The sequence below is a fragment of the Symphodus melops genome, assembly GCF_947650265.1.
Source record: "Symphodus melops genome assembly, chromosome: 14".
Classification (NCBI taxonomy): Eukaryota; Metazoa; Chordata; class Actinopteri; order Labriformes; family Labridae; genus Symphodus; species Symphodus melops.
Window position 1 is genome coordinate 271,702 of NC_136704.1, and position 27,907 is coordinate 299,608.

At 47.4% G+C, this 27,907-nt stretch overlaps 3 protein-coding genes across 3 annotated transcripts in view; 2 read left to right on the forward strand and 1 right to left on the reverse strand.

Annotated features, from left to right (window-relative positions):
• Nucleotides 1-27,907, reverse strand: part of LOC306835072 (uncharacterized protein) — a 333,943-nt gene that overhangs the window by 262,578 nt on the left and 43,458 nt on the right. The gene's annotated exons all lie outside the window — the stretch shown is intronic.
• Nucleotides 1-27,907, forward strand: part of LOC306835073 (NLR family CARD domain-containing protein 3-like) — a 276,939-nt gene that overhangs the window by 70,532 nt on the left and 178,500 nt on the right. The window contains exons 2-4 of the mRNA XM_079361482.1: nucleotides 9,484-11,210; nucleotides 11,317-11,490; nucleotides 12,275-12,442. Of these exons, the coding sequence (XP_079217608.1) occupies nucleotides 9,484-11,210; nucleotides 11,317-11,490; nucleotides 12,275-12,442 (2,069 nt within the window). The remainder of the gene's footprint in view (nucleotides 1-9,483; nucleotides 11,211-11,316; nucleotides 11,491-12,274; nucleotides 12,443-27,907) is intronic.
• Nucleotides 12,507-17,536, forward strand: LOC306835077 (stonustoxin subunit alpha-like). The gene is made up of 2 exons (XM_079361490.1): nucleotides 12,507-12,608; nucleotides 16,938-17,536. Exons 1-2 carry the CDS (start codon nucleotides 12,518-12,520, stop codon nucleotides 17,492-17,494), a joined length of 648 nt encoding a protein of 215 aa, XP_079217616.1. The 5' UTR covers nucleotides 12,507-12,517; the 3' UTR covers nucleotides 17,495-17,536.

Genomic DNA, 27,907 nt, shown 5'->3' on the forward strand with positions numbered 1-27,907 from the left:
CATTGTTGGTCGGTTCATTCTGTCACGATGCAGCAGGTAGGAAACAGGAGAAGGAGGACCCAATCACAGAAAAAAAAACTTAAATTATTTATTTTAACAAAAAGGGCAAAAACCAAGACTTACTTAAATAACAGAAATCCAAAAATCCAAGAGGAAAAAACACAGGGAGCAGGGACAAGAACCACAGGCCACAACAACCAACATAAGACAATGACAATGAACCAACAAGAAACTCAGGCAAACACAGAGACTAAATAGACAAGGGGTAATCAGACACATTTGATACTAACGAGACAGGTGAGGAACATCAGGGTAATCACAAAGGCGGGAAACACAAGGAACAAAGAACACTGAGGACAAGTACAAAGTCAAACCTGACAATGAAAAGACATGAACTAAAACAAGATATTACAAAACAAAAAAACAGGAAACATGTAAAAGACTAGGAAACATTAAACACCAAAACTGAGAACCTGAAAACACAAGTAAAAGGAAAACAAGCCTACAGACAACACAGAAGAACACAAGGATACAGGGAAACACACTAAGGACTAAAGTAAACCACACTAGGAATCATACATACACAGAACACGAGGGAAATAATGAAAACTAAAACAAGATTAAATACAGAACAAAACCAAACCATGACATACTGTAAGTCTCTTTTAGCAGGGTGCTATGGTAAATCTCTAAAGACCCTTCAACTCGTCCAAAACGCTGCAGCTCGTGTTCTGACTAGAACTAGGAAAAGGGACCACATTACTCCTGTATTGGCTTCTCTCGATTGGCTCCCTAGAATAGAATTTAAAATCCTTCGGCTCACCTACAAAGCTCTAAACGGTCAGGCACCATCGTATCTTAAAGAGTTAATTGTACCGTACTATCCATCAAGAACATTACGTTCCCATGCAGGCCTGCTCGTGGTGCCTATACTCTCTAAAAGTACTATGGGAGGTAGAGCCTTTACATTGATGATGGATGGATGGATGGATGGATGGATGGATGGATGGATGGATGGATGGATACTTTATTGATCCCGAGGGAAATTCAAGGCATCCAGTAGCAGTATACAGACAGTCAGGACACAAGACATTAGTTACAATACACACCCGCTGTCCCCCCTCCCCTCTGTATACAAAATCCCCCAACCAAGATATAGCAGCCCCTATGTGACTAAGAATAAACATAATTACAGGTTAAACCTGTGCAGTTAGCATTAACATTAGACCTAAAACTTATATAGCATAATGTACATAACCTGTGAAGGAGAGAAAAAACATGTTCTGATTAAAAGAGACCTGTAAACAGTTAAAGAGCCTTAGAAACGAAGTGCTGACCTTCTAGAAACTAGTTACATGTGCATGTACAGAGGTGTTTGAGGTAGTGCCAGAGGTGTGAGTACAGTCATTAAACAGTCAACGCAGGAATGCAGACTGGGCCATTAAAGTGCTCAGCAACATAAAGGAGCAGTGATTAGCATTAAGTGTCCAAAACAATAAGGTGAAACCAGGAGTGATTAGGGTGATTGCCGTTAAAGTACTGAAGTGCCCAACTATTGAGGAGCAGATTAGCATTAAGTGTCAAAGACAATAGAGTGAAACTTGACCTAGTTATGGTGATCATGTCAACCCTTACAGATGTAGCATAACACAACAGTAGGATAAAACCAGACATGATTAGGGTGATTATCATTAAAGTGACCAGTGCTCAGTAAGGTGACTATCAATATGCATTAAAGTGTCCAACTGGAGGAGTGCAGATGAGGAGTGAGAAAAAAAGTGAAAAATGAGTCCAGGGTTCACCGTGTGCTTCTTCTCTGCCGTGACAGTGAAGTGTTGTACAGTCTTATGGCCTATAGGGGGACAAAAGAGTTCTTGAGTCTGTCCGTGGAGCACGACTGTGACAGCAGTCTGTCGCTGAACATGCTCCTCTGCCCGGTGAAGGTGCTGTGCAGAGGGTGGTGTGTGTTGTCCATGATGGAGAGCATTTTATCCAGAGACCTCCTCTCTACCACTGTCACCAGTGAGTCCGGCTCTGTACCCACCACAGAGCCGGCCCTCCTCACCAGTCTGTCCAGGCGTGCTGCGTCCCTCTTCTTGCAGCTTCCTCCCCAGCACACCATGGTGTAGAAGAGGACGCGGGACACCACAGACTGGTAGAACATCTGCAGCAGCTTTTTGCAGATGTTGAAGGACCCCAGCCTTCTCAGGAAGTACAGACGACTCTGTCCCTTCCTGCAGGTAGTGTCCATGTTAGGTGACCAGTCCAGCTTGTCATCCAGCTGCAGCCCCAGGTACCCGTAGGTCCTGACCACCTCCACGTTGACCCCCCCGATAGAAAGTCCACCACCATCTCCTTGGTTTTGAAGGTGTTTAGCTGCAGATGGTTGGCACTGCACCACGTCACAAAGTCCTCGATCAGGCTCCTGTACTCCTCCTCCTTTCCATCCCTGACACAACCAACTATCGCAGTGTCGTCCGAGTATTTCTGCATGTGGCAGAGCTCAGAGTTATACTGGAAGTCAGAGGTATACAGGGTGAACTTGAGAGGGGAGAGCACGGTCCCCTGTGGTGCTCCGGTGCTGCTGACCACAGTGTCAGATGTGCAGTCCTTCAGTCGGACGTACTGTGGTCTCTCTGTGAGGTAGTCTGTGATCCACCTCACCAGGTGCGAGTCCACCCTCATCTTGGTCAGCTTGTCTCTCAGTAGGAGGGGATGGATGGTGTCGAAAGCGCTTGAGAAATCAAAGAACATGATTCTCATCATGCTGCTCCCTTTGTCCAGATGAGAGTAAGCCCTGTGTAGAAGATAGAGGATGGCATCGTCCACGCCCACCTTTGCCTGGTATGCAAACTGCAGGGGATCCTGTGCGTGTTGGACCTGGGGTCTGAGGTGTTGGAGCAGCAGCCGTTCAAAGATCTTCATAACGTGGGATGTCAGAGCGATGGGTCTGAAGTCGCCTGGCTCACTGGGGTTTTTCCTCTTGGGGACCGGGGTGAGGCACGAGGTCTTCCAGAGCACAGGAACCTTCCCAAGCCGCAGGCTGATGTTGAAGACGTGCTGAAGTGGCTCCCCCAGCTCAGCAGAGCAGGCCTTTAGCATCCTGGGACACACCTTGTCCGGACCTGCTGCCTTCCTGGGGCGGAGTCTCTTCAGCTCCTTGCTCACTTGGTCTCTGGTGATGGTGGAAGGGAGGGGGGATGGATTGTCTCTGGAGAATGTGTTTGTCCTGGTGGAGGTGTTTGGGGGAGTGAGAGGGGGGAGGGGGTGTGTAGAGGGGTGCTGGGGGGACAGGCACTGGCTGCAGCGATGGGGCAGTCAAACCTGTTAAAAAACAAGTTGAGCTGGTTTGCTCTCTCAGGGTCCCCGTCTTCTGTGTTGTTGTTTTTCTTCTTGCAGCCTGTGATGGTTTTCATGCCCTCCCAGACCTCCCTCATGTTGTTCTGCTGCAGCTTCTGCTCTACCTTCCTTCTGTACTCCTCCTTTGCCTCTCGGAGTCTGACCTTGAGTTCCCCCTGCACACGCTTCAGCTCTGCCTGGTCTCCCTCCTTGAATGCCCTTTTCTTCCTGTTAAGGATCTCCTTGACATCGCTGGTGATCCAGGGCTTATTGTTCGGGAGCAGCGTACAGTTTTAGTGGGAACCACAACGTCCATACAGAAGTTCATGTAGTCAGTTGTGCAGTGTGTGACCCCCTCAATGTCATCACCATGGGTCTCTTGTAGGGCACTCCAGTCAGTAGTCTCAAAACAGTCTCTGAGCGCCTCCTCTGCCTCAGGAGACCACTTTCTGAAGGTGCGAGTAGTTATCGGTTGTCTCTGGATCTTAGTCTTATACTGTGGCTTGAGCAGGACAGCTTACAAACTGGTGAAAGTCCGGTAGTGAAGAGTTCAATTTAACATGGTTAAAGTCCCCTGAGATGGCAATGAAAGCATCCGGGTGCAGTGTTTGTAATCTCAAGATGTTTGAGTGGATGACGTCACACACAGTCTCGACGTGTGCTCGCGGAGGAATAACAACAACAATGGCGTGGGAGAACTCCCTGGGCATGTAGTAAGGACGGAGACCTACCGCCAGCAGCTCGATGTCTTTGCTGCACGTTGCCTCCTTCACAGTAACATGTCCATGGTGGCACCATCTGTTGTTAATAAACAGCACGAGTCCTCCTCCTTTCCGTTTGCCGCTACGTTTCGTGTCCCTGTCCGCTCTCACTGTAGTAAAGCCCGGTAGATCCACGTTAGCGTCCGGGGTGTTTTGAGTCAGCCAGGTTTCTGTGAGGCACATTAAACTGCACTCTCTGAATGTCCGGTTGTTCCTCACGAGAGCAGCCAGCTCGTCTGTCTTGTTGGTTAGACAGTTTACGTTCCCCATAACTATCACTGGAACCGAGGGCTTGTACCGCCATCGCTTTGCTGCTAGCCTAGCCTTTAGCTTAGCGCCGGCTCGACAGCCTCTATATCGCTGCCTCAGCTCCTCAGGTATCGGGTGAACGAGCAGCTTCTCCCTTGAATAATAGCAGTTTTCCGCTGCTATTTCCATGAAAACCCGAAAAAGTATCCATAGGATACATAAAGTTATACACTGAAAGTGTACTATAAAAACTATAAAACTATAAAAACTATAAAAGTAGAAGTTGGCACAGAGCCAAAACAAATGAATAACGTATAAAGACGAGTACGACAGGGACGGAGCTACTGAATGTGCGGCCACTCGCGTCGGCGCACAGGTGAGAAGATTGATTGATTCCCTTCGAGAAAATCTTCCCTTGGACATTCCCTTCGACAAGATGCAGCCACACCTGTATCTTCTCATGATCCAAGAATCTTTGTCTGTGTCCATTCCTGTCGTTACCGGAAAATTCGTCTGTTTTGGCCCTTCTTCCACCCTGCCTCTCGGAGGGCCACCGGGTTGTTTGTCCTTATTCATTTTCGTAGTAAGCTTAGGGTGTCCGTTTAATGGGACTAGTGGGTTAGGTAACTAGCCTTCCACTCCCGGTGCAGACTTTAATGCAGTCATCCAGTCTTTCCTGGTTGTCCTCCAGACTTCCCTAGATGCCAACTGCCCTTTCACAGTAGTCACTGGATCCCTCCAGATTGAACATATCAAGATACATGTGTTGGTTTTCCTGTTGGGCATTGCTGCCTGACGCACCTCCTCCAGTGCCTTTTGAACAGGTGTGCCGTGACACCTCACTGAACACCTCTGTGGGCCTAAACGGGTTATCAGCTGGGGACAGACACTCCGTCACTCTGGTCTTTTTATTTGATTTGAAGAAGTAGGATGAATAACAATCGATTTTTGTTACTCTAACAGATATTAGTCTTGTATAAAATTTCATTTGGGGAAGAGAGTGAATGACTTGTTATGGACTTGAAATTCAAAGGTTAGGACTTTTGACTTGTCATTAGTCGGGACTTGTAAGACAATGACTTTGTCCCACCTCTGGTTTTTACAAACCCAGTTGGATCCAGATACTGGACTGACTCTGCTGTCTTGATCAACATAGGATAGGATAGGATATAGGGTAGGATATTACTTTTTTGATCCCCAATGGGGAAATTCGGGCATTACAGCAGCAGCAGCAGCAGCACTGCAGAATCAAAACAAAAAAGTCAAAAACCCAAATAAGAAGAATAACATAAACATAAATATTGCATTACATTTTTTAAAACTCTGTAGCACTCAGAGATTTTAAAAATGAAAAGTGCTTTACAAATAAAATTTATTATTACTATTATTAAATACAATTCCAAGTAGTAAGGGGGGGGGGGGGGGGTATATACAGAGGACTATAGTGTGGTGGACTCAACAGGACAATGAAAAAAAAAGAGATAATAATAAGATAATAATACTGTGCAGTAAATGGCATGTTAAAGTGACCAGTGAAGAATTTAAAGTGACATTTGTGATCAGAAGGTTATGTAAACAGTATTGACAGTTTTAAGTAATAAGTTATAACTATACGTATCATAAATAAAGTGCAGTTTAACTACAGTATAGCAATGCAGTTATAAGAATATACGAGTATAATGTAATAAATTATTGATAGTATAGATATAATATAATAAAGGTAACATGATAGCATTGTAATAATATTGTATACTATATATAAAGAGAATATATATAAATACAGACTAGCTCCTGTTGTACAGCCTGATGGCTGTGGGGACAAATGAGCGTCTGAAGCGTTCTGTTTTGCTCCTGGGGGGAGGAGGCGTTGGCTGAAGGAGCTGCTCATCTCCCACAGCTCGTCGTGGAGAGGGTGGGAGGAGTTATCCAGGATGGATATGATTTTGTCCTTCATCCTCCTCTCAGCCACTGTCTCCAGAGTCTCCAGTTCCAGGTCAACGACAGAGTGGGTCTTCTTGACCAGTTTGTTGATCCTGTTTGCCTCAGCAGTCTTGATGCCACCCCACCAGCACACCACAGCAAAGAAGAGTGTGCTGGCCATCACAGACTGGTAGAAGATCTTGAGGAGTCTGTCGCAGACAGTGAAAGATCAGAGTCTCCTCAGGAAGCCTGCTGTGTCCTTTGCTGAAGATGGCGTCAGTGTGTGACAGAGCCACAAAAAAAAGGGAAACAAAAATGATCTCACCCGGATCCTTGGAAGAAAACATCCCGTTCCCCGACTTGACAAACTTTCTTTTCCTCAGCCACAAGCCGCGTGTCCAGTAATGAATGAAAAAAAGACGGAAATCCTTATTTTCCCGTATGCCGATTTGTTCCCTTCACATTCTACTGTTTATTTTCCCTCGAACACCTTAATCCCTAAACAGCATATAAATTTAACCACAGAAAACTTTTCTCTGGCACTGAACTTTTCTTCCCGTCTCCTTTTCCATGGTACACTGACGTTCCTTTTTCTCCCTGCCTCCTCTACCTCCTCCCCTTATCGACTCAGTCCTCTCTTTTCCCTACAGGTTAATTGATGCCCCGACACCATTTCCTTCATTACAATGGAATATTATTTATTTTACACGTTTCAATAACAATTGGGTTTCCTTTTCTATTCATCTTGCAACAATCATTCTTTGGATTATGTCTCTTATTTTTTGATGAATTAATGCTTTGGATGCTCATATGGCCGCACAGACGAAGGAGCTGTTTTGGATAAAAAGAGACTAAGAGACCGTAAAAAATGCACTTTTGTTTGCTTGACATGGTTTTCGTTTGGGGGGATTGTTGACTGAATTTTAGGAGGTGTGTTAGGGCAAATTAGGTGATTATCTGGGTCATTATTATTAATTGTTTTGTTTTGTTTAGTGTAACATCACGTGACTGATGGAATTTCCCAACGTTAATTAAATTCAAGTGGATGAATTAAGTTTTGACAAATGATTTAACTGAGAGGTTTAGTTTCATTAACAACAAGTTATTGGATTTAAGTTAATTCATCCCTGAATCCCTGGTGTGAGTAATACACCCTTTAAAGGGTGAGTGTTACAAGTGTTGTGGGACCAGTCCAGCTTACTGTTAATGTGAACCCCAAGGTACTTTTAAGAGTCCACCCTCTCCACTTCCTCCCCCTGAATGATGACTGGGACAGGGGGGCACCTCTTCCTCCTGTAGTCCACAACCACCTCCTTTGTCTTGGCGATGTTGAGCTTCAGTTGGTTGTTGTTGCACCATGTGACGAAGCTCTCGATCAGACCTCTGTACTCCTCCACGTTGTCATCAGTGATGCGGCCCACGACGGAGGAGTCATCAGAGAACCTTTGGAGATGGCAGGAACCAGAGTTAAACCTGAAGTCTGAGGTGAAGAGAGTGAACATAAAGGGTGCCAGAACAGTTCCTTGGGGTACTCCAGTGTTGCCCGTCACCACATCAGAGACACAGCCGTTCACTCGGACGTACTGTGGTCAGCTAGTGAGGTAGTTAAAGATCCAGGCTGTGGTGTCGGGGTGCAGATGAATATCCAGCAGTGTTTCCCTCAGGAGGCTGGATGGTGTTAAAAGCACTGGAGAAGTCAAAGAACATGACTCTCACAGTGCTTCCCTGCTTCTCCAGGTGTGACAGGGCTCCCTTTATATTGGCATACAGCAGGTCTATGATTTTATTCCCTCTTGTGGCCCAGTTGACATACTGTTTAAAGTTCATCAGGACAGAGGAGAGAGTGACATGATTAAAATCCCCGCTGATTAGTATGACTGCGCTAGGATGCTGAGTTTGTAGCCCTGCGACCACAGTGTGTATGACGTCACTCGCGCTCGTGGCTACAGCTGATGGTGGGACGTAAACAGCAACAATGATGGCATGTGAGAACTCCTGTGGTTGATAATATGGGTGTAATCCTACCGCTAAAAGTTTAGCGTCAGGAGTGCAGACCTGTTCCTTCACAGTTATATGTCCAGGATTACACCATTTAGAGTTAACAAAGACAGCAAGACCTCCCCCTCTCTTCTTGATGCTCTTTCTCCCCCAGTCCACTCGTACCTGTGTGAAGCAGGCCAGGTCAATGAGACTGTCTGGTATATTCCCGTGTAGCCATGTCTCCGTGAGGCAAAGCAGGTTGCTCTCCCTGTAGACTCGCTGGCTGTTTATTATGATCTTTGTTCATGAAGCAGCTGTTTGTTTGTATCAGGATGCAGGACCAGAGACCAGACTCTCCTGGACCCAGCTGTGTGTCCATGAAGAGTGACCGGTCTATGGGTCAACCTATTCACTTTAAAGATGGACGTGGTGCTGATGGAAGGTAAGAATTAAAAATCCAGTGAAGGTTCTGACTCTGTGGTTCAAAGACTCATATCTTGGCTCAGAGCTTCATCATATATGACCCATTGTTTTCTTGTGTAATATGTCCTGTCACAGAGTTCAACAGGAGAGCTCCCAGGTTCACAGAGATCCATCAGACCAGCAGTATCTAATAGACCTGGACTCCATCTTTATGGTGTGTTATTTCATATACTACCATGACAAGAATGTAATGCTAAGTTATTGTTGTGTTTAGAGCAGCTGACCTTCAGACTGACACATGAACCACATGTTGAGTTCTACCACTTTATAGGAAATATCCAGTGTCTCCTTCTGTTCCAGCTGCTGGAGGAGAACATCGTCACCTTTGTGAAGAACGAGCTGAAGAGAGTCCAGAGGGCTCTGAGTCCAGATTACCCAGAATGCTTAGAGAGTCAGAGTGAGGATGAAGAGCAGAGGAGAAGCTGTAAAGAGGCATTTTTGAAGATCATTCTTCACTTCCTGAGGAGAATGAAGCAGGAGGAGCTGGCTGACTGTCTGCAGAGCAGTAAGAACATCTGAACAGATTTCATATTTTAGAAAAAGGACAAAGAGGTTTAAAGTTCAAACTCAGATAGTCATGTGATCTATATCAGGATCTGTTCATTGATCTCACTTCTGTCTTTATTCAGGAACAGTCGCTGCAGAGTGCCGGCGTAAACTGAAATCTAACCTAAAGGAGAAGTTCCAGTGTGTGTTTGAGGGGATCGCTAAAGCAGGACACCCAACCATTCTGAACCAGATCTACACAGAGCTCTTCATCACAGAGGGAGGGACTGGAGAGGTCAATGAGGAACACGAGGTCAGACAGATTGAAACAGCATCCAGGAAACCAGACAGAGCAGAAACAACCATCAGACAAGAAGACATCTTTAAAGCCCCACCTGGAAGAGATGAACCAATCAGAAGAGTGATGACAAAGGGAGTGGCTGGCATCGGGAAAACAGTCTTAACACAGAAGTTCACTCTGGACTGGGCTGAAGACAAAGACAACCAGGACATACACTTCACATTTCCATTCACTTTCAGAGAGCTGAATGTGCTGAAAGAGAAAAAGTTCAGCTTGGTGGAACTTGTTCATCACTTCTTTCCTGAAACCAAAGAAGCAGGAATCTGCAGGTCTGAAGAGTTCCAGGTGGTGTTCATCTTTGACGGTCTGGATGAGTGTCGACTTCCTCTGGACTTTAAAAACAACCAGACCCTGACTGATGTCACAGAGTCCACCTCAGTGGTTGTGCTGCTGACAAACCTCATCAGGGGGAAACTGCTTCCCTCTGCTCGCCTCTGGATAACCACACGACCTGCAGCAGATAATCAGATCCCTCCTGAGTGTTTTGACATGGTGACAGAGGTCAGAGGGTTCACTGACCCACAGAAGGATGAGTACTTCAGGAAGAGATTCAGAGATGAGGAGCAGGCCAGCATGATCATCTCCCACATCAAGACATCCAGAAGCCTCCACATCATGTGCCACATCCCGGTCTTCTGCTGGATCACTGCTACAGTTCTGGAGGATGTGCTGAAGACCAGAGATGTGCCCAAGACCCTGACTGAGATGTACATCCACTTCCTGGTGGTTCAGTCCAAACTGAAGAACATCAAGTATGATGGAGGAGCTGAGACAGATCCACACTGGAGTCCAGAGAGCAGGAAGATGATTGAGTCTCTGGGAAAACTGGCTTTTGAGCAGCTGCAGAAAGGAAACCTGATCTTCTATGAGTCAGACCTGACAGAGTGTGGCATCGATATCAGAGCAGCCTCAGTGTACTCAGGAGTGTTCACACAGATCTTTAAAGAGGAGAGAGGACTGTACCAGGACAAGGTGTTCTGCTTCATCCATCTGAGTGTTCAGGAGTTTCTGGCTGCTCTTCATGTCCATCTGACCTTCATCAAGTCTGGAGTCAATCTGATGTCAGAAGAACAAACAACATCCAGGTGGTCTAAAGTATTCAGAGAAAAACCTGACCCAACACTTTTAAACCAGAGTGCTGTGGACCAGGCCTTACAGAGTCCACATGGACACCTGGACTTGTTCCTCCGCTTCCTCCTCGGTCTTTCTCTAGAGATCAATCAGAGTCACATACGAGGTCTGCTGACACACACAGGAAGTGGCTCAAAGACCAATCAGAGTCACATACGAGGTCTGCTGACACACACAGGAAGTGGCTCAAAGACCAATCAGAAAACAGTCGAGTACATCAAGAAGAAGATCAGTGAGGATCTGTCTGCAGAGAAAAGCATCAATCTGTTCCACTGTCTGAATGAACTGAATGATCGTTCTCTAGTCGAGGAGATCCAACAGTCCCTGAGTTCAGGACGTCTCTCCAAAGATAAACTGTCTCCTGCTCAGTGGTCAGCTATGGTCTTCATCTTACTGTCATCAGAAAAAGACCTGGATGTGTTTGACCTGAAGAAATACTCTGCTTCAGAGGAGGCTCTTCTGAGGCTGCTGCCTGTGATCAAAGCTTCAAACAAAGCTCTGTACGTGCTCACATAACTATCCAGGTTAAATGTAGTTCTCTTTATTCAGAAATAACAACTATGGGTTGTAATTGTTTTCATTTGTGTTCTTCTGAATCATCTTCAGGCTGAGTGGCTGTAACCTCTCAGAGAGAAGCTGTGAAGCTCTGTCCTCAGTCCCCAGCTCCCAGTCCTCTAGTCTGAGAGAGCTGGACCTGAGCAACAACAACCTGCAGGATTCAGGAGTGAAGCTGCTGTGTAGTGGTTTAGAGACTCTGCATTGTACACTGGAAACGCTCAGGTCAGGACTTGTTCACTAAAAGTTTAACCAATTAGCTTGTATGTACTTCTTTTATTTTATATTCTTATATACCTACCATAAATATCTTCTTCAGGCTGAATGTCTGTAACCTCTCAGAGAGAAGCTGTGAAGCTCTGTACTCAGTCCTCAGCTCCCAGTCCTCTAGTCTGAGAGAGCTGGACCTGAGCAACAACAACCTGCAGGATTCAGGAGTGAAACTGCTTTGTAGTGGTTTAGAGACTCTGCATTGTACACTGGAAATGCTCAGGTCAGGGCTTGTTCACAAAAAGTTTAACCAATTAGCTTGTATTTACTTCTTGTATTTTATATTTTCATTTACCTACACAAAATATCCTCTTCAGGCTGAGTGTCTGTCAGCTCTCAGAGAGAAGCTGTGAAGCTCTGTCCTCAGTCCTCAGCTCCCAGTCCTCTAGTCTGAGAGAGCTGGACCTGAGCAACAACAACCTGCATGATTCAGGAGTGAAGCTGCTGTCTGCTGGACTGAAGAGTCCTCTCTCTAGACTGGACACTCTCAGGTTAGTGTGCAGCTGATACAGATTATTCCCAGCAGAGTAAATGTTGATCAGTATCAGATTATAAAGTTGACTCTGTTCAGCTGCATGGTTATGTCTGGATGTTACTGGTAAAACAGCTGAGAATGGACCTGTGTGTGTGTGTGTGTGTGTGTGTGTGTGTGTGTGTGTGTGTGTGTGTGTGTGTGTGTGTGTGTGTGTGTGTGTGTGTGTGTGTGTGTGTGTGTGTGTGTGTGTGTGTGTGTGTGTAGTCTGTCAGGCTGTCTGATCACAGAAGAAGGTTGTGCGTCTCTGGCCTCAGCTCTAAGCTCCTCCCCCCTGAGAGAGCTGGACCTGAGCTACAATCATCCAGGAGAAGGAGGAGAGAAGCTGCTGTCTGCTGGACTGGAGGATCCACACTGCAGACTGGAGACACTGAGGTACAGACAGACACACAGAAGCTGTCTCACTGTTTCTGAATGATGAACTCTGCTTCTTGTCTGATGCTGATTTAAATGAAGATGGATGAAGTAGATTCTGATCTGGTTTCTTCCTCCAGGTTGGATCATGGTGGACTGCACAGACTGAAACCTGGTCTGAGGAAGTGTGAGTGTGTTTTCATTTCTCTTCATCAGAACACAGCAGCACATGTTGGATGATGGAAGTAACACAAAGTGATGATAAAAGTGAGGGTGATGGAAACTGATGAGAGTTGAAATATTACACAATAAAAGATGTAAACTGAAATAAAAGTGATAATCCAGAGATTAGAAAATGACCATTCATCACATCCAACAGAAATGTAGAGTTTACAGCGTGCTGTTTTGTCACTTTGACATTCATGGTTTTGATGTTGGCTGCTGGCCGGATGCTCCTGGTCAAGCTTGTGGAGCTCATCACATTTAATAACAACAGAAACTATATGTGATTGGATGGTCATTTCCATAAACATGTAAATATGCAGAGTCTCCACCATCAAGTTCTCTGCTCTAAAACATCCAGAGTTGAATACAGTGATGAAATAGAAAGAGAAAACCTTTAAAGACATGAGCTAGCTCTCCTCCTCGTCTTCTGGCTGTGCACACAGTAAAGGTCAAAGGTCGAGCAGTTCCATGAATGAACCTTTGAATTTCACTTCACAATCATTTCAACACAACATATATAGATAGACACAGAAACATTTGGACTGCTTCATATTTCACATCACATGAGTTTTCACTCTTCATTCTCATCACTTTCTGTGACTTCCACCCTCGAGGCTCCTTTCCTTCAATGACAACACAAACAGTTTGTGTTGACAACCATCAATGACGACTAGGATTATATTTGACTCTATTTCCATCAAAGCATTTGGATCAAATCCAGCTGAACTTCATGAAATGTGGATGTTTGTATTTGTTGACAGGACTCGTCACTTTTGAACTCAAGTCCAAAGAAACATTTCATTCAGAACTGAGTTTCTGTTTTTGTCTCTGTGGATTCAAAGATTTTAGAATTCAGAACAAAACACACAAACAAAGTGAACACAGTGATCCAACATATCTGACATTAAGATCAATCCATGAAGATCAATAATAAATAATAATAATAATAAATGTGTTTAGAGTTGATCACAACAGATAGAATAAAGTCTGATGAAACAGCTAATTAGTCTGATGGATCACGGTGGCTTCAAACTGCTCTTCCTCTTCTTCTTCTTCTTCTTCTTCTTCTTCTACTTCTTCTAAAGCTTTCTGTTGACTGACGGGTGGACACACTAAAGAAGGGCTGGCTCAGATGAAAATATGATCACATCACGTTTGAAATATTGATCCTGATGAATCTAAATCAAGATGTGTAGTGTGAATATTTGTCAGGATGTGTGCTGTTCACATCCATAGAAGTGACATGATGACACCAAGGAGGAGAACAGGAGTTCACTTTCAGCTCCACTTTTGGATTTCTGTCTTTGGATCAGACCTCCACTTTATTTACTGCAGCTCAAACTGGAGTTTACACTGTGAAGTGGGCGTGTCCTTCTCCTCTCTGTGTGATAGGCTGCTCCATCTTTATCCAGTCAACATGTACACAGTCTCTTGTTGTTATTGACATCATGTGTCTCCTATGGAGACAGTTTGATGTCCCAGCCATAGACACAAGGATTGATTCAGGCTGTGACTACATCACATTGTGTGACAGTGAAAGTGGAAATGAGGCTCCTGTTGGTGCTGAATGTGACCTCTGAGGACAGAACAGTTGGAGACAGCAGATGGTTCACAGCTTCTTTGTGCTGCTCTTTGATTAGTCAGACTTTATTCACTGCATGTGTTTGTTGGTTTGGATCTCTATTCATCTCAGCTCCACACATCCTGACTGTAAAAAGACACACATTAAAAAGGTCTGATGACTGACAGCTACAGCTGCCAAACACAAACTGACATTTTAAAATCAAATATCTGAAGTCGAAAAACCTGCAGAAACATCATAGTTACACATATTTACATTAAAGGCTCTGTAAATTTAATTTAATTTAAAAACTTTATTTGTCCCCCGGGGGGAATTCAGAGGCAAATGAATGACAGAGCAGCTGTAATAAAATTAGACAAAGAAAATAAAGTGTTAGATAAAAAGTAAATATAAAATGACAAAGTTACATATATGGAAGAAGATGGAGGTGTAAGTGGTGTTTGAGCAACGATTAGGTTGGGTTTTATAAAGTAAAATTTAGTTTTCAAATTAACATTGATAATTATTTTTATTTAATTTTTAAAATGAATCAATAATTATTATTAAACTGAGTTTGATAAACCTCGGGGCACCACCCTGAAATCATGGAACAACCAAAATATTACAACTATCAGTCTCAAATTGATTAATTAAATACCACTATCATGGTAGAGAGAGAGAGAGAGAGAGAGAGAGAGATCAAAATGGCAGCGTGACCACGTGTGGTCACCTGATGGCGGACACTGAACACAGGTCTCCTAACCTGGTCTATTGTCTAGTGACGGAGTCAAACTCTGTCTCTACCTGATCTATGTTTCTGCAGATATCTGTGTCTACAGTCAGTCACAGTTAATGTATGTTTACAGTCGATCATTAATGACACGTGTGTGTGTGTGTGTGTGTGTGTGTGTGTGTGTGTGTGTGTGTGTGTGTTTCTCTGAGAGTGAGTGAGAGAGAGAGAGAGAACAGCGCACCCTGAAAGGTCAATCTCAGCCTGGAGCTCACGTACAACTCAGAGCATAGTTAACTTCACTTATCAGAAGCCAGTGGCCGGATTTGTATCAGACGGCGTTCACACTAGTCTTTCTGATAGTGAGTCTATTACCCGGTTATGACGCGAGAGTTCACAGAGAAACACACGGGAGGCAGCGGCACAAATAAAGAAAACAAAAGACACAGTGGTCAAACACCAAGCAAATATTATCACCGTTTCACAATAATAAATCAGTTATTAAACACACTCTCTATATCTAACTGCCCAGACCTAGCTAAGCCTCATTTGTAACCGTTTGTCCACAGTTGATGAAAGAAGAAAGGTCCGTTACTGGAGCAGGTAAGGACAGACTCTTTTTAGGGCACCTCTTCTAGCCCCTTCCCCCTGGGGGGTGAGCAGAGTGGATCTTAAAGAGGGCTGCTCAGTCATGGGTGTAGCTGCTGAAGGCCTCTCATGTCTCGGTCCAAGACCCCAGCGACAGATCTTGCACCCACCGCCTACTGTGCCAGGTCATGACTAGATCTCACAATCTTTACCCCCATCTCCATTTACTGATGGCCAGAGGACTTAATCCAGGATGCTAGGGTGGATTCCCTTCAGAGGACACTTGTGCGTGGTTTGGTTGAAGGTGTGAAGACTGGTGCACAGACAGCCATGGAATGGTCCTTGGCAGGGATGGGTCAGGATCCAGTGGCATGAAGTCCAGGACAACTGGAGACACGTCCGTGTTGTAGCCTTTCATCCACCTGTCAGCCATTGTGGGGCTAAAGAAACTGCCATCCTCCACCTGGTATGCCGTTGAGGTCTTCTTTCTTTGGAAAGCCTCGACCTTACCGCCATGGATGACCCGACCAGGAGCTGGAGCTCCAGACGGCATTGCTCTCAGGTTCATTCCAACACGCAAGGTTTTCCACCACGGCAAGGTGGCGATCCACAGAGAACCACGTCTAGTAGTCTGCTAGTCAAAGGGTTAACAGTCAAAGTAAAGAAAGACGACAAACACAAAGTCTGCTTCATCTGTGTAGTGACGTTTACTTTTCTGCTTTTACACAGAGAACTTCAAACAAGCTTCAATATAAAGAACAAGTGTAAAAAAAAACATGATGAATACTAAATCAGACTAAATGCTGCTCTGTGAGCCGCTCGAGCACACCAACAGCAGGAAGCAGAAGTTTCCAGCTGTGTGATGAGACATGATTATGATCACACACCTTCAATAAAGAGACAAAAGTTCAGCAGAAACAAACTTTGATTTTAGAGATATTTCCTTAATGATTACAAACATTTAGACTTACAAAGGCTCAAATGACTGGCAGCTCCAAATGACAGTCAAATAAGCTCATTCCATTCAAATGAGTCCCATCAAACACACTGAATAAAGTTTGTATTTCTACACTCATATGGATGTGATGTTAGAAAACAGAGTCAAATAAAGCTGAAAACAATCAAATAACAGGGGCTTGTTCATTTACACATCATGTCTGTAATCTGACAGTTTAGTGGATTTAAAAACAGAAGAGGACTTTTTAAATGGACAGTTATTGAGTGTAAAATGAGGATTTGATTACAGCATGGTAACTCCATGTGAAGTTGATTAGAAGTGGATGATTACATTTCAGTGGTGTCAAACATCATTCAGTGCTGAATATGAACTGTTTGATGGACTCTCAGTAAAGTTGTTGATGAATGAACAGATGATAACCTGCAGCTGTGTTGTGTCTCCTTCTCTCCATCAGACGCCTGTGAGCTGGAACTGGACACAAACACAGTGAGCAGAAGACTGAAACTGTCTGACAACAACAGGAAGGTGACATGTGTGGAGGAGCTTCAGTCATATCCTGATCATCCAGACAGATTTGAAGACTGGTGTCCTCAGCTGCTGTGTAGGACTGGTCTGACTGGTCGCTGTTACTGGGAGGTCAAGTGGAGAGGAGTGGTTTATGTATCAGTGAGTTACAGAGGAATCAGAAGGAGAGGAAACATTAATGAATGTGTGTTTGGATGTAATGATCAGTCCTGGAGTCTGTACTGCTCTGATGAAGGCTACTATGTCAGACACAATAACAGAGAAACACAGATCTCCTCCTCCTCCTCTTCCTCCACCCCGTCTGTCTCTCACAGAGTAGCAGTGTATGTGGATTGTCCTGCTGGCTCTCTGTCCTTCTACAGAGTCTCCTCTGACACATTGATCCACCTCCACACCTTCAACACCACATTCACTGAACCTCTCTATCCTGGTTTCTGGATCTGCTCTCCTGGTTCTTCAGTGTCTCTGTGTGATGTGTGGGTCTGAGAAACACTGCTGACTGAAGATCAGCTGACTCTGTTCACTCTGTCCAGCTGCTCTGTTTCATAGTTGGAGGGCCTGGTAATGGGGGGGATAATGGACCTCCTTCTGTAATGTCTGTATTGTGCTGATCTCACCAATCAAAAAGAAGTGACAATAAAAGATCATATGGATTAAATCTGAACCTGGATCAGGGTGATCCAAACAGGATCAAAGTGATCCGGATCACCTGATCCTGGATCATCTGATCCCTTTAAGGAGCATGTTGCAGGTTAAAGACAAAAGTGAACTAATCATATGAAAATATGTTACCAATACTGTTTTTAAAGAAATTCAGAAATGAATAACCCACAGGGTCTCCTGGAGACGTTTTAGTCTTTGCTCTTTACTTCCACATTCGGCTGTGACATAACATAAGGGAGTCCTGCTGAATCCCCATCTGTTTAATATGGAAAATCGTGGATCCGAGTGTCACTTCCGTCAATAAAGAGGAAGAAAACATGTATTCCTTTACATATAATGGTGAGCTGGCTTATTATTCTGAACCTGTTAGATGTGATAGAGAGCAGAAACAGGCAGGATTAGAGGAATAACGGCCTCAGGAGAGAAGCTGTGGTGTGAGGAGAGACCCGGAGAATAGAGCAGGTGTCCTGCTGAGCGGTGTTAGCTAGCGATATGGGTAGTGCTGTTTTCACACACAAGCTTTTGTTAAGTGTGTAATCATATACAGTAACTTAACCAACAAGTCTTGGTAGGTTAAGTGTAAAGTGCTAATCATTTCCCTTTACATTGCATGGGATTGCCCTGTGAAAATGGCAAAACGGTTTATGGTGCCACAGCGCTGTGTGAGATTTTTTTTTTTTTTTTTTGATTTTTGCAAAGCACTTTATATACACAATTTTAATTTTTCACAATTTCATAAAGTGCAAAAATGCATTAAAAATTCAGTTGTTTTTTTTAAAAGACAGTTCAGGTCATAAAAACTTGTGCAAACACTAATTCATCATCAACAACTGAACAAACGACATCATTAAAACACCAACAATGTTTAAAAGCGTCCAAGTCTCCAATGTGTTTATAAAATCTAAACTCTAACCAGAGTCTGGCTCTGATGTTGGTCAGCCACACCGCCTTGGCCTCCTGTCCGTCTCGGTTCTCTACCCGGTTTCTCCTGCTCAGGTAGATCGCCATCTTGGCCTCACTGGAGAGATAGTTCAGGAGCTGCCATTTGTCTTTCTGTTCTTTCCTGTAGGCAGCTCCCATGATAAAAACCCTCTCAGTAAAAACCACATTAAAGAAACTAAAAACCAGTGTTAAAAGAGAGAAGAAGCTGGAGAGCCTCTGACACTCAGTAAAAACATGGAACACAGTTTCAGCTCACAGAAAGGACAGGAGTTTAAAACAGCAGGATTAAGAACAGCCATGAAAGCATTGGAGGCGACAGCACCGTGTAAAATCCTCCTCTGGAGGTCAGCAGTCCGTTTTTGAGGGGAGGTTTATATAAAATCCTCCACTGGGGCCCCGCTCCACTGGTCCCCGCTCCACTGGTCCCTAGTCTGTTGGACCACACAGTGGGGGGGCGGTTGCACAGTCCGACCTTGTGGATGGCTTTCACACAGTTCATGTACAGTGTTTTTTTGTCTGCTTTATGCAGTGATAGCTTTTCACCCCAGGGCTGGGCTCAGGGAGATGTCAGGGAAGGGGTCTGCAGGATCTGGTTTGGCCTTTCCTTGCCCATAGTCTGCCAGTTGTCTCCTCTCTTTCCCAGAGAGTCTCTGGTGCCACAGCTCCAGGAGCCTCTCTGCCACCCGGACGGATGTTAGACCCAGAAGAGAGCCCAGACCCCGGGCGTCACCCAGCGCCGGCCCCACTGCGTCCACCAGCTGCTGCAGGCTCAGGGTCTTTGTTTTCAGCAGGGCCATCGTCAGGCCGGGGGTCACACTGCTGCTGATGTCCAGCCTGGCCCTGTGAATCAATGGTTCATTCAACAACCAGTGCAGAGAGTCAGCCTTTGGGCACCTTTTACAGTCAAAAAGGGCCCAAGACTTAAAAACACCCTAATAAAACGGAGGCAGCCCACTTAGTTTTAAAAGTTTAGAATCAATAAAAAACAGAGCAGCATCCAGCCCCAGGAAATCTGCACGTCTGAGAATGCAGCTGGCCACATCTCTCCACACCAGATCAGCCGGCCCTGTGAGGTACTTCTGTAAAAACTGGAGTCTAAAAGTGGCTGTCCGGCTGGCCAGGTGGACGAGGCCCTGTGCCCCCTCCTTTCTGGTTAAAAACAGCACCCCCTGTGGCACCCAGTGTAGACCGTCCCAGAAGAAGTCCATCATCTTCCTCTGGATCTGGGCTAGCAGGCCTGACGGGGGTCTACACAGGTTAGGCGGTGCCACAGTTGGGATTCTACAAGATTGTTTAAAACCAAAACTCGACCTTTAAAAGACATCTGAGGGAGCAGCCATTTCCACTTGGAGAGTTTCCCCTCCAGCTTCTCTGTGATGCCCTCCCAGTTCTTCTTCATAACCTGTTCTGTTCCTAGGAACACCCCCAGGTACTTAAAACCATCCTTCTTCCAGGCTAAACCCTGGGGAAGAACTGGGAGGCCTTCACACCCCTCACCGACAGCGAGGGCTTCACTCTTTAACCAATTCACCCTCGCTGCCGATGCCTTGCTAAAACTTTTTACTGTGTTAATTAAAAGGTCTGCATCCCTCTGGCCGTCAATAAAAAACACAATGTCGTCCTCATACGCACTTAAAACCACGTTAGTGTTAAAAGCAGGTAGAAGCAAGCCGTGCAGGCTGCAGCGGAGCTTGTGGAGGAGGGGTTCCAGGGAGAGCGTGTAGAGCACAGAGCACAGCCCTGCCTGACGTCTCGACACACTATAAAAGGAGCACACAGACCACCGTTAAACTTCAGCACACTCTCAACATCCCTGTACAGCAACTTGATCTGGGCTATGAAGCCAGCGCTGAACCCAAACCTCTCCAGAACCTTCCAGAGGAAACTGTGTTCAACGCGGTCAAAAGCCTTTTCCTGGTCTAGAGAAATCAGACCAGTGTTACAGCCCAATGAGCCGGAGACGTCCAAAACATCCCGAATGAGGTGGACATTGTCCACCATGGACCTGCCGGGCACACAGTAGGTCTGGTCCCGGTGGATGACCTGCTCCATAGCCCTCCCCAGCCTGGAGGCCAGGACCTTGGACAGGAGCTTGTAATCCACATACAATAAAGACATAGGGCGCCAGTTTTTGATGTCCTGCAGGTGACCCTTCTTAGGGAGCAACATTATTACGGCTCTCCTGCAGGACAGGGGCATAGAACCAGAGGTCAGACTTTCATTGAAGACCTCTATAAGGTCTTTCTCAAAGATGTCCCAGAAGGCTTTGTAAAACTCGGCAGACAGACCGTCTATGCCAGGAGCACGCCGCGCTTGCATGCCCCGCAAGGCGGCCTTCAGCTCCTGCATGTTGATCGGCCTGTTGAGCTGTTTGTTTGTCTCCTCAGAGACCTGAGGTAGTCCTTCACAGAACTCCTCCATCAGTGCTTCCTCCTCCTCATACTCGCTTGAGTAGAGATTGAAGTTAAACTCGACAGCTCGCCTCCTGATCTGGCTTGGCTCAGTCAAATTTTGCCCTGTGTCTGTTAAAAGTGAGTGGATTACTCGTCCCTGCCCGCTCCTCTTCTCCAGGCCGAAGAAGAAGCTAGAGGGAGCATCCATCTCTGCGATGGCCTGGAACCGGGACATGACCAGTGCACCCTGCACTTTACCGTCCAACAGGTCCGCTAAAGCTAGCTTTTTGACTTTGAGGATTTCCATATATCCTGGATTTGCTGTGGACTCGCTCAGTCTTTCTAGTTCCACTATATCAGTCTCCAGGTCCTTCATAGATCTGGTGATGTCTCTGGTGACATTGAGGGTGTGCTGCTGACATAAGAGTTTAATCTCGGTCTTACCATGGTCCCACCACTGCCTAATACAACTAAACTCTCCCTTCCTCTGTCTAAAAACATCCCAGAAATAAATAAGAACCTCTCTAAAATGTTTATCAAACGTTAAAACTGAATTAAAATGCTACTAAGCACTTTTATGTAAAATGTTCTGAATAAAAACATGACATAAAAGCAAAGCATGGTCAGTAAAAGCAGCAGGGACAATACTGCACATCTTAACAATATTAAAATGATGCTTAAAACAATAAATACGGTCGAGCCTAGCTGAGGAGATCCTACTCTCTCTGAGGTGGGACCATGTGTACTGACGGAAGTCTGCATGCATCCTTCTCCACACATCCACCAGGCCGTGAGAGCAGACCAGCTGCCTCAGCACGTGTTGGGACACTGGATGCGGCTCTGCATGGTTGCGATCTAAAGACGCATTTTCAGTACAGTTAAAATATCCCCCCAAGCATAAAAAATCCTCCGGGGCACAGCCATTTAAAACATCATTAACTGTTTGTAAAAACAGCTTCCTCTCTGCACCGATTGTTGGAGCGTACACATTGATAAAAACCGCAGTAAAAAGGTCGAACCGTGCCTTCATTAAAAGCAACCTCCCCTCGATAAAATGCTCGACCTCCAGTGAGGCCGGAGTAAAAGACTTGGAGAGGAGGAAGCCAACTCCTCCACTAAGAGAAGTGTTGTGACTTAAAATGACTTCCCCCTCCCACTCTCTCCTCCAGTCGGCCTCGATCATCGCTGTGAGTTTCTTGTAAATAAAAAACATCGATGTGTTTCATTCTGGCTGTTTCATAAATGGCTGCTCTCTTTTTGGGCTCTCTGGCTCCGTTTACATTTAAACTCCCTACTTTAAAATTATCCATAAGTAAGAGATTAAAAAATAAAATAAAAACCAATAAAATAATTAAAAAACACATTGGAGAGCTTGGCTTTATCTTTTCTCTTTTCTTCCAGTTGCTTGATGGCTCGAGGCACAAGTTTTTTTAATCTGTAGACCTCTCTCTCATCAAACACAGGCTCCTCCTTCTTACTCATATAGAGCGAGGCCGAGATTGAGAACATATTTAAATCTGGAAAATAATCTTCAATGTTTACTTGTTTATTGTACGTTCTGATTAAAAATGTCCTTATTTTCTCTGGAGTGTATAACCTCTTCTTCTGACTACTTGTTATTTTTGGAGGAGGGATGTCACTGCTGTCAGAGACACACTCATCACTTTCACTGTCCTCCATCTGTCCCTTTCCTGTCTGCCTGTCGTCCATCTGTCCCTTTCCTGTCTGCCTGTCCTCCATCTGTCCCTTTCCTGTCTGCCTGTCCTCCATCTGTCCCTTTACTGTCTGCCTGTCCTCCATCTGTCCCTTTCCTGTCTGCCTGTCCTCCATCTGTCCCTTTACTGTCTGCCTGTCCTCCATCTGTCCCTTTCCTGTCTGCCTGTCCTCCTCCTGTCTCTTTCCTGTCTGCCTGTCCTCCATCTGTCCCTTTCCTGTCTGCCTGTCCTCCATCTGTCCCTTTCCTGTCTGCCTGTCCTCCATCTGTCCCTTTCCTGTCTGCCTGTCCTCCTCCTGTCCCTTTCCTGTCTGCCTGTCCTCCTCCTGTCTCTTTCCTGTCTGCCTGTCCTCCATCTGTCCCTTTCCTGTCTTCCTGTCCTCCATCTGTCCCTTTCCTGTCTGCCTGTCCTCCATCTGTCCCTTTCCTGTCTGCCTGTCCTCCATCTGTCCCTTTCCTGTCTGCCTGTCCTCCTCCTGTCTCTTTCCTGTCTGCCTGTCCTCCATCTGTCCCTTTACTGTCTGCCTGTCCTCCATCTGTCCCTTTCCTGTCTTCCTGTCCTCTATCTGTCCCTTTCCTGTCTGCTTGTCCTCCATCTGTCCCTTTACTGTCTGCCTGTCCTCCATCTGTCCCTTTCCTGTCTTCCTGTCCTCTATCTGTCTCTTTCCTGTCTGCATGTCCTCCATCTGTCCCTTTCCTGTCTTCCTGTCCTCCATCTGTCCCTTTCCTGTCTGCCTGTCCTCCTCCTGTCTCTTTCCTGTCTGCCTGTCCTCCATCTGTCCCTTTCCTGTCTGCCTGTCCTCCATCTGTCCCTTTCCTGTCTGCCTGTCCTCCATCTGTCCCTTTCCTGTCTTCCTGTCCTCCTTTTTACTGCTTTTTTTTCCAAACTTTGACTTTCTTGCACTCCTCCGTTTAGGAGCAGGTTTCTTTATAAGAGGCTCTTCCTCCTCCTCCTCCATTTCAGCCTCTTCTACCTTCCCATGTACGATTAGTACTCCCCCCACCTGCCTCCTCTACCTGTGTGTCCCCCTCTACCTGTGTGTCCCCCTCTACCCGTGTGTCCCCCTCTACCTGTGTGTCCCCCTCTACCCGTGTGTCCCCGTCTGCTTGTGTGTCCTCCTCTACCTGTGTGTCCCCCTCTACCTGTGTGTCCCTCTCTACCCGTGTGTCCCCCTCTGCCTGTGTGTCCCCCTCTACCTGTGTGTCCCCCTCTGCCTGTGTGTCCTCCTCTACCCCCTCTACCTGTGTGTCCCCCTCTACCCGTGTGTCCCCCTCTGCCTGTGTGTCCCCCTCTACCTGTGTGTCCCCCTCTGCCTGTGTGTCCTCCTCTACCCCCTCTACCTGTGTGTCCCCTTCTACTTGTGTGTCCCCCTCTACCTGTATGTCCCCCTCTACCTGTGTGTCCCCCTCTACCCGTGTGTCCCCCTCTACTCGTGTGTTCCCCTCTACCTGTGTGTCCCCCTCTGCCTGTGTGTCCTCCTCTACCCCCTCTACCTGTGTGTCCCCCTCTACCCGTGTGTCCCCCTCTGCCTGTGTGTCCTCCTCTACCTGTGTGTCCCCCTCTACCCGTGTGTCCCCCTCTACCCGTGTGTCCCCCTCTACCTGTGTGTCCCCCTCTACCCGTGTGTCCCCGTCTGCTTGTGTGTCCTCCTCTACCTGTGTGTCCCCCTCTACCTGTGTGTCCCCCTCTGCCTGTGTGTCCTCCTCTACCCCCTCTACCTGTGTGTCCCCCTCTACTCGTGTGTCCCCCTCTATCTGTATGTCCCCCTCTACCTGTGTGTCCCCCTCTACCCTTGTGTCCCCCTCTACTCGTGTGTTCCCCTCTACCTGTGTGTCCCCCTCTGCCTGTGTGTCCTCCTCTACCCCCTCTACCTGTGTGTCCCCCTCTACCCGTGTGTCCCCCTCTGCCTGTGTGTCCTCCTCTACCTGTGTGTCCCCCTCTACCTGTGTGTCCCCCTCTACCCGTGTGTCCCCCTCTACCTGTGTGTCCCCCTCTACCCGTGTGTCCCCGTCTGCTTGTGTGTCCTCCTCTACCTGTGTGTCCCCCTCTACCTGTGTGTCCCCCTCTGCCTGTGTGTCCTCCTCTACCCCCTCTACCTGTGTGTCCCCCTCTACCCGTGTGTCCCCCTCTACTCGTGTGTTCCCCTCTACCTGTGTGTCCCCCTCTGCCTGTGTGTCCTCCTCTACCCCCTCTACCTGTGTGTCCCCCTCTACCCGTGTGTCCCCCTCTACCTGTGTGTCCCCCTCTACCCGTGTGTCCCCGTCTGCTTGTGTGTCCTCCTCTACCTGTGTGTCCCCCTCTGCCTGTGTGTCCTCCTCTACCCCCTCTACCTGTGTGTCCCCCTCTACCCGTGTGTCCCCCCCTGCCTGTGTGTCCCCCTCTACCCGTGTGTCCCCCCCTGCCTGTGTGTCCCCCTCTACCCGTGTGTCCCCCCTCTACCTGTGTGTCCCCCCCTACCTGTGTGCCCCCCCCTACCTGTGTGCCCCCCCCTACCTGTGTGCCCCCCTCTACCTGTGTGCCCCCCTCTACCTGTGTGTCCCCCCCTGCCTGTGTGCCCCCCTCTACCTGTGTGTCCCCCTCTGCCTGTGTGCCCCCCTCTACCTGTGTGTCCCCCCCTGCCTGTGTGCCCCCCTCTACCTGTGTGCCCCCCTCTACCTGTGTGTCCCCCCCTGCCTGTGTGCCCCCCTCTACCCGTGTGTCCCCGTCTGCTTGTGTGTCCTCCTCTACCTGTGTGTCCCCCTCTGCCTGTGTGTCCTCCTCTACCCCCTCTACCTGTGTGTCCCCCTCTACCCGTGTGTCCCCCCCTGCCTGTGTGTCCCCCTCTACCCGTGTGTCCCCCCCTGCCTGTGTGTCCCCCTCTACCCGTGTGTCCCCCCTCTACCTGTGTGTCCCCCCCCTACCTGTGTGCCCCCCCCTACCTGTGTGCCCCCCCCTACCTGTGTGCCCCCCCCTACCTGTGTGCCCCCCCCTACCTGTGTGCCCCCCTCTACCTGTGTGTCCCCCTCTGCCTGTGTGCCCCCCTCTACCTGTGTGTCCCCCCCTGCCTGTGTGCCCCCCTCTACCTGTGTGCCCCCCTCTACCTGTGTGTCCCCCCCTGCCTGTGTGCCCCCCTCTACCTGTGTGTCCCCCTCTGCCTGTGTGCCCCCCTCTACCTGTGACTCACTAACACCCTGTGCTTCACTTTCATTTTTTTCTGCTGTTTTTTCCCCTTTTTTTTCACCCTCCACCACATCACCTGAAACGTGTGTCTCTCCTCTCTGCTCACTTTCACTCACACTGTGCACATCACTCATACTCACCCCCCCTGCTCCAGGTCGGGCACATCACTCATACTCACCCCCCCTGCTCCAGGTCTGTGCACATCACTCATACTCACCCCCCCCTGCTCCAGGTCTGTGCACATCACTCATACTCACCCCCCCCCCTGCTCCAGGTCTGTGCACATCACTCATACTCACCCCCCCTGCTCCAGGTCTGTGCACATCACTCATACTCACCCCCCCTGCTCCAGGTCTGTGCACATCACTCATACTCACCCCCCCCTGCTCCAGGTCGGGCACAGCAGCGGAGAGAGGCAGCGCAGAGCGCGCCTCCTCTATCGGCCGCTCGGACGCCACAGCCCGGGTCACAGCTGCGGGCCGTGGGGCGGCGGCCCCCCGCCGCTCCGCTGCCACCGGCGGAGCAGCGGAAGACCCCGCCACAGGGCCGGGGGTCACCTCCCGGCCAGGCGGAGCCGGATCCCCGGCTTTCGGACAGGCACTCACGGTGTGTCCCTCCTCACCACAACCGAAACACTTCATTGCCGACGAGGAGGCAAAAATCACGTAGTCATAATCATCTACTTTAACACGGAAGCGGAGGTTGAGCTCCGCATCCCGGTTATTAAGTATCATAAACAGCTGTCTACGGTGAGACACTACGTGCTTCAGCAGCGGAGACTTACATCCAGACAGGATCTTTTTAATGGGGGACACCACCTTCCCATGTCTGGAAAGCTCTCTGCTCAGAAACTCGTCGGTTATGAACGGAGGGACGTTTGACAGGATGACCCTGGTGGACGGCTGTGTCAGCGGGGTCACCTGAACAAACATTTCCCTCACCGTGATGCCTGTCTCCACCACGCGGTTCACCTTCTCCACCTGATCCAGGAAGATGACCACGGCACTGTTCATCCGAGCCGCCGACTTCACGCTGCCGTGTCCGACCTTCTCCCCCACAGCCAGCCCGATCTCCTCCACACTGCACGGGAAGCTGGCGTTGATCTTAATGCCATGCTTCCTCGTGAGGTGGCCAAAGGTGACTCCATTTACCATGGCGTCTGGAGACGCCGACCGGCGAGACACCGGCAGGAGATAAAACACACACACACACACACACACACACACTAACCAATAAACTTAAAGTGAACCCTTTAACCAATAAATCACATTAAATTAAATCAAATTAAGAAAGAAAAGAAAGATCAAAAATCACACACGCTCAGCGTCTCACTCACACAGCTCACTCCCAGCATGCACCAGAGAGAGAGAGAGAGAGAGAGAGAGAGAGACAGAGAGAGAGACAGAGAGAGAGAGAGAGAGAGAGAGAGAGAGACAGAGAGAGAGACAGAGAGACAGAGACAGAGAGACAGAGACAGAGAGAGACACAGAGAGAGAGTGAGAGAGAGAGAGAGAGAGAGAGAGAGAGAGAGAGAGAGAGAGAGAGAGAGAGAGAGAGAGAGAGAAAGAGAGAGAGAGAGAGAGAGAGAGAGAAACTCGATCTCCTCCAGTGGACAACTTAGCTACATCAAAATCAAAAATACATGTAAGAGCCTATGTGTGTCAAAATCTTTTCTCAGAAGATTTCTTGAGGAATTCATAAATTGTGCAAAAATATTTTTTATAAAAACAAATTTAAATCTCCCCCTCGCCACTAGGGGTTGCTGCAGCACCCCCACTTACTGCGGCCATGCTCAGCTGAGTCATCCTTTTCACGAGACAGAGTAACTTGATCTCCTTCGGACAACTTACCTGGGTCATCCTCTTGAAGAGAGAGAGAAACTTTTGAAATGTCCCTCTCTCTCTCTGTGTCCATGCTCAAATCCATGTCTTTAAAGATCTTTACAGCCCCTTCAAACACACTTCAAGCACAAAGTTTAGAAAATTCAGAGAGAAACTCTCCCCTCAAATGTGTGTCTCTCTCTGTCG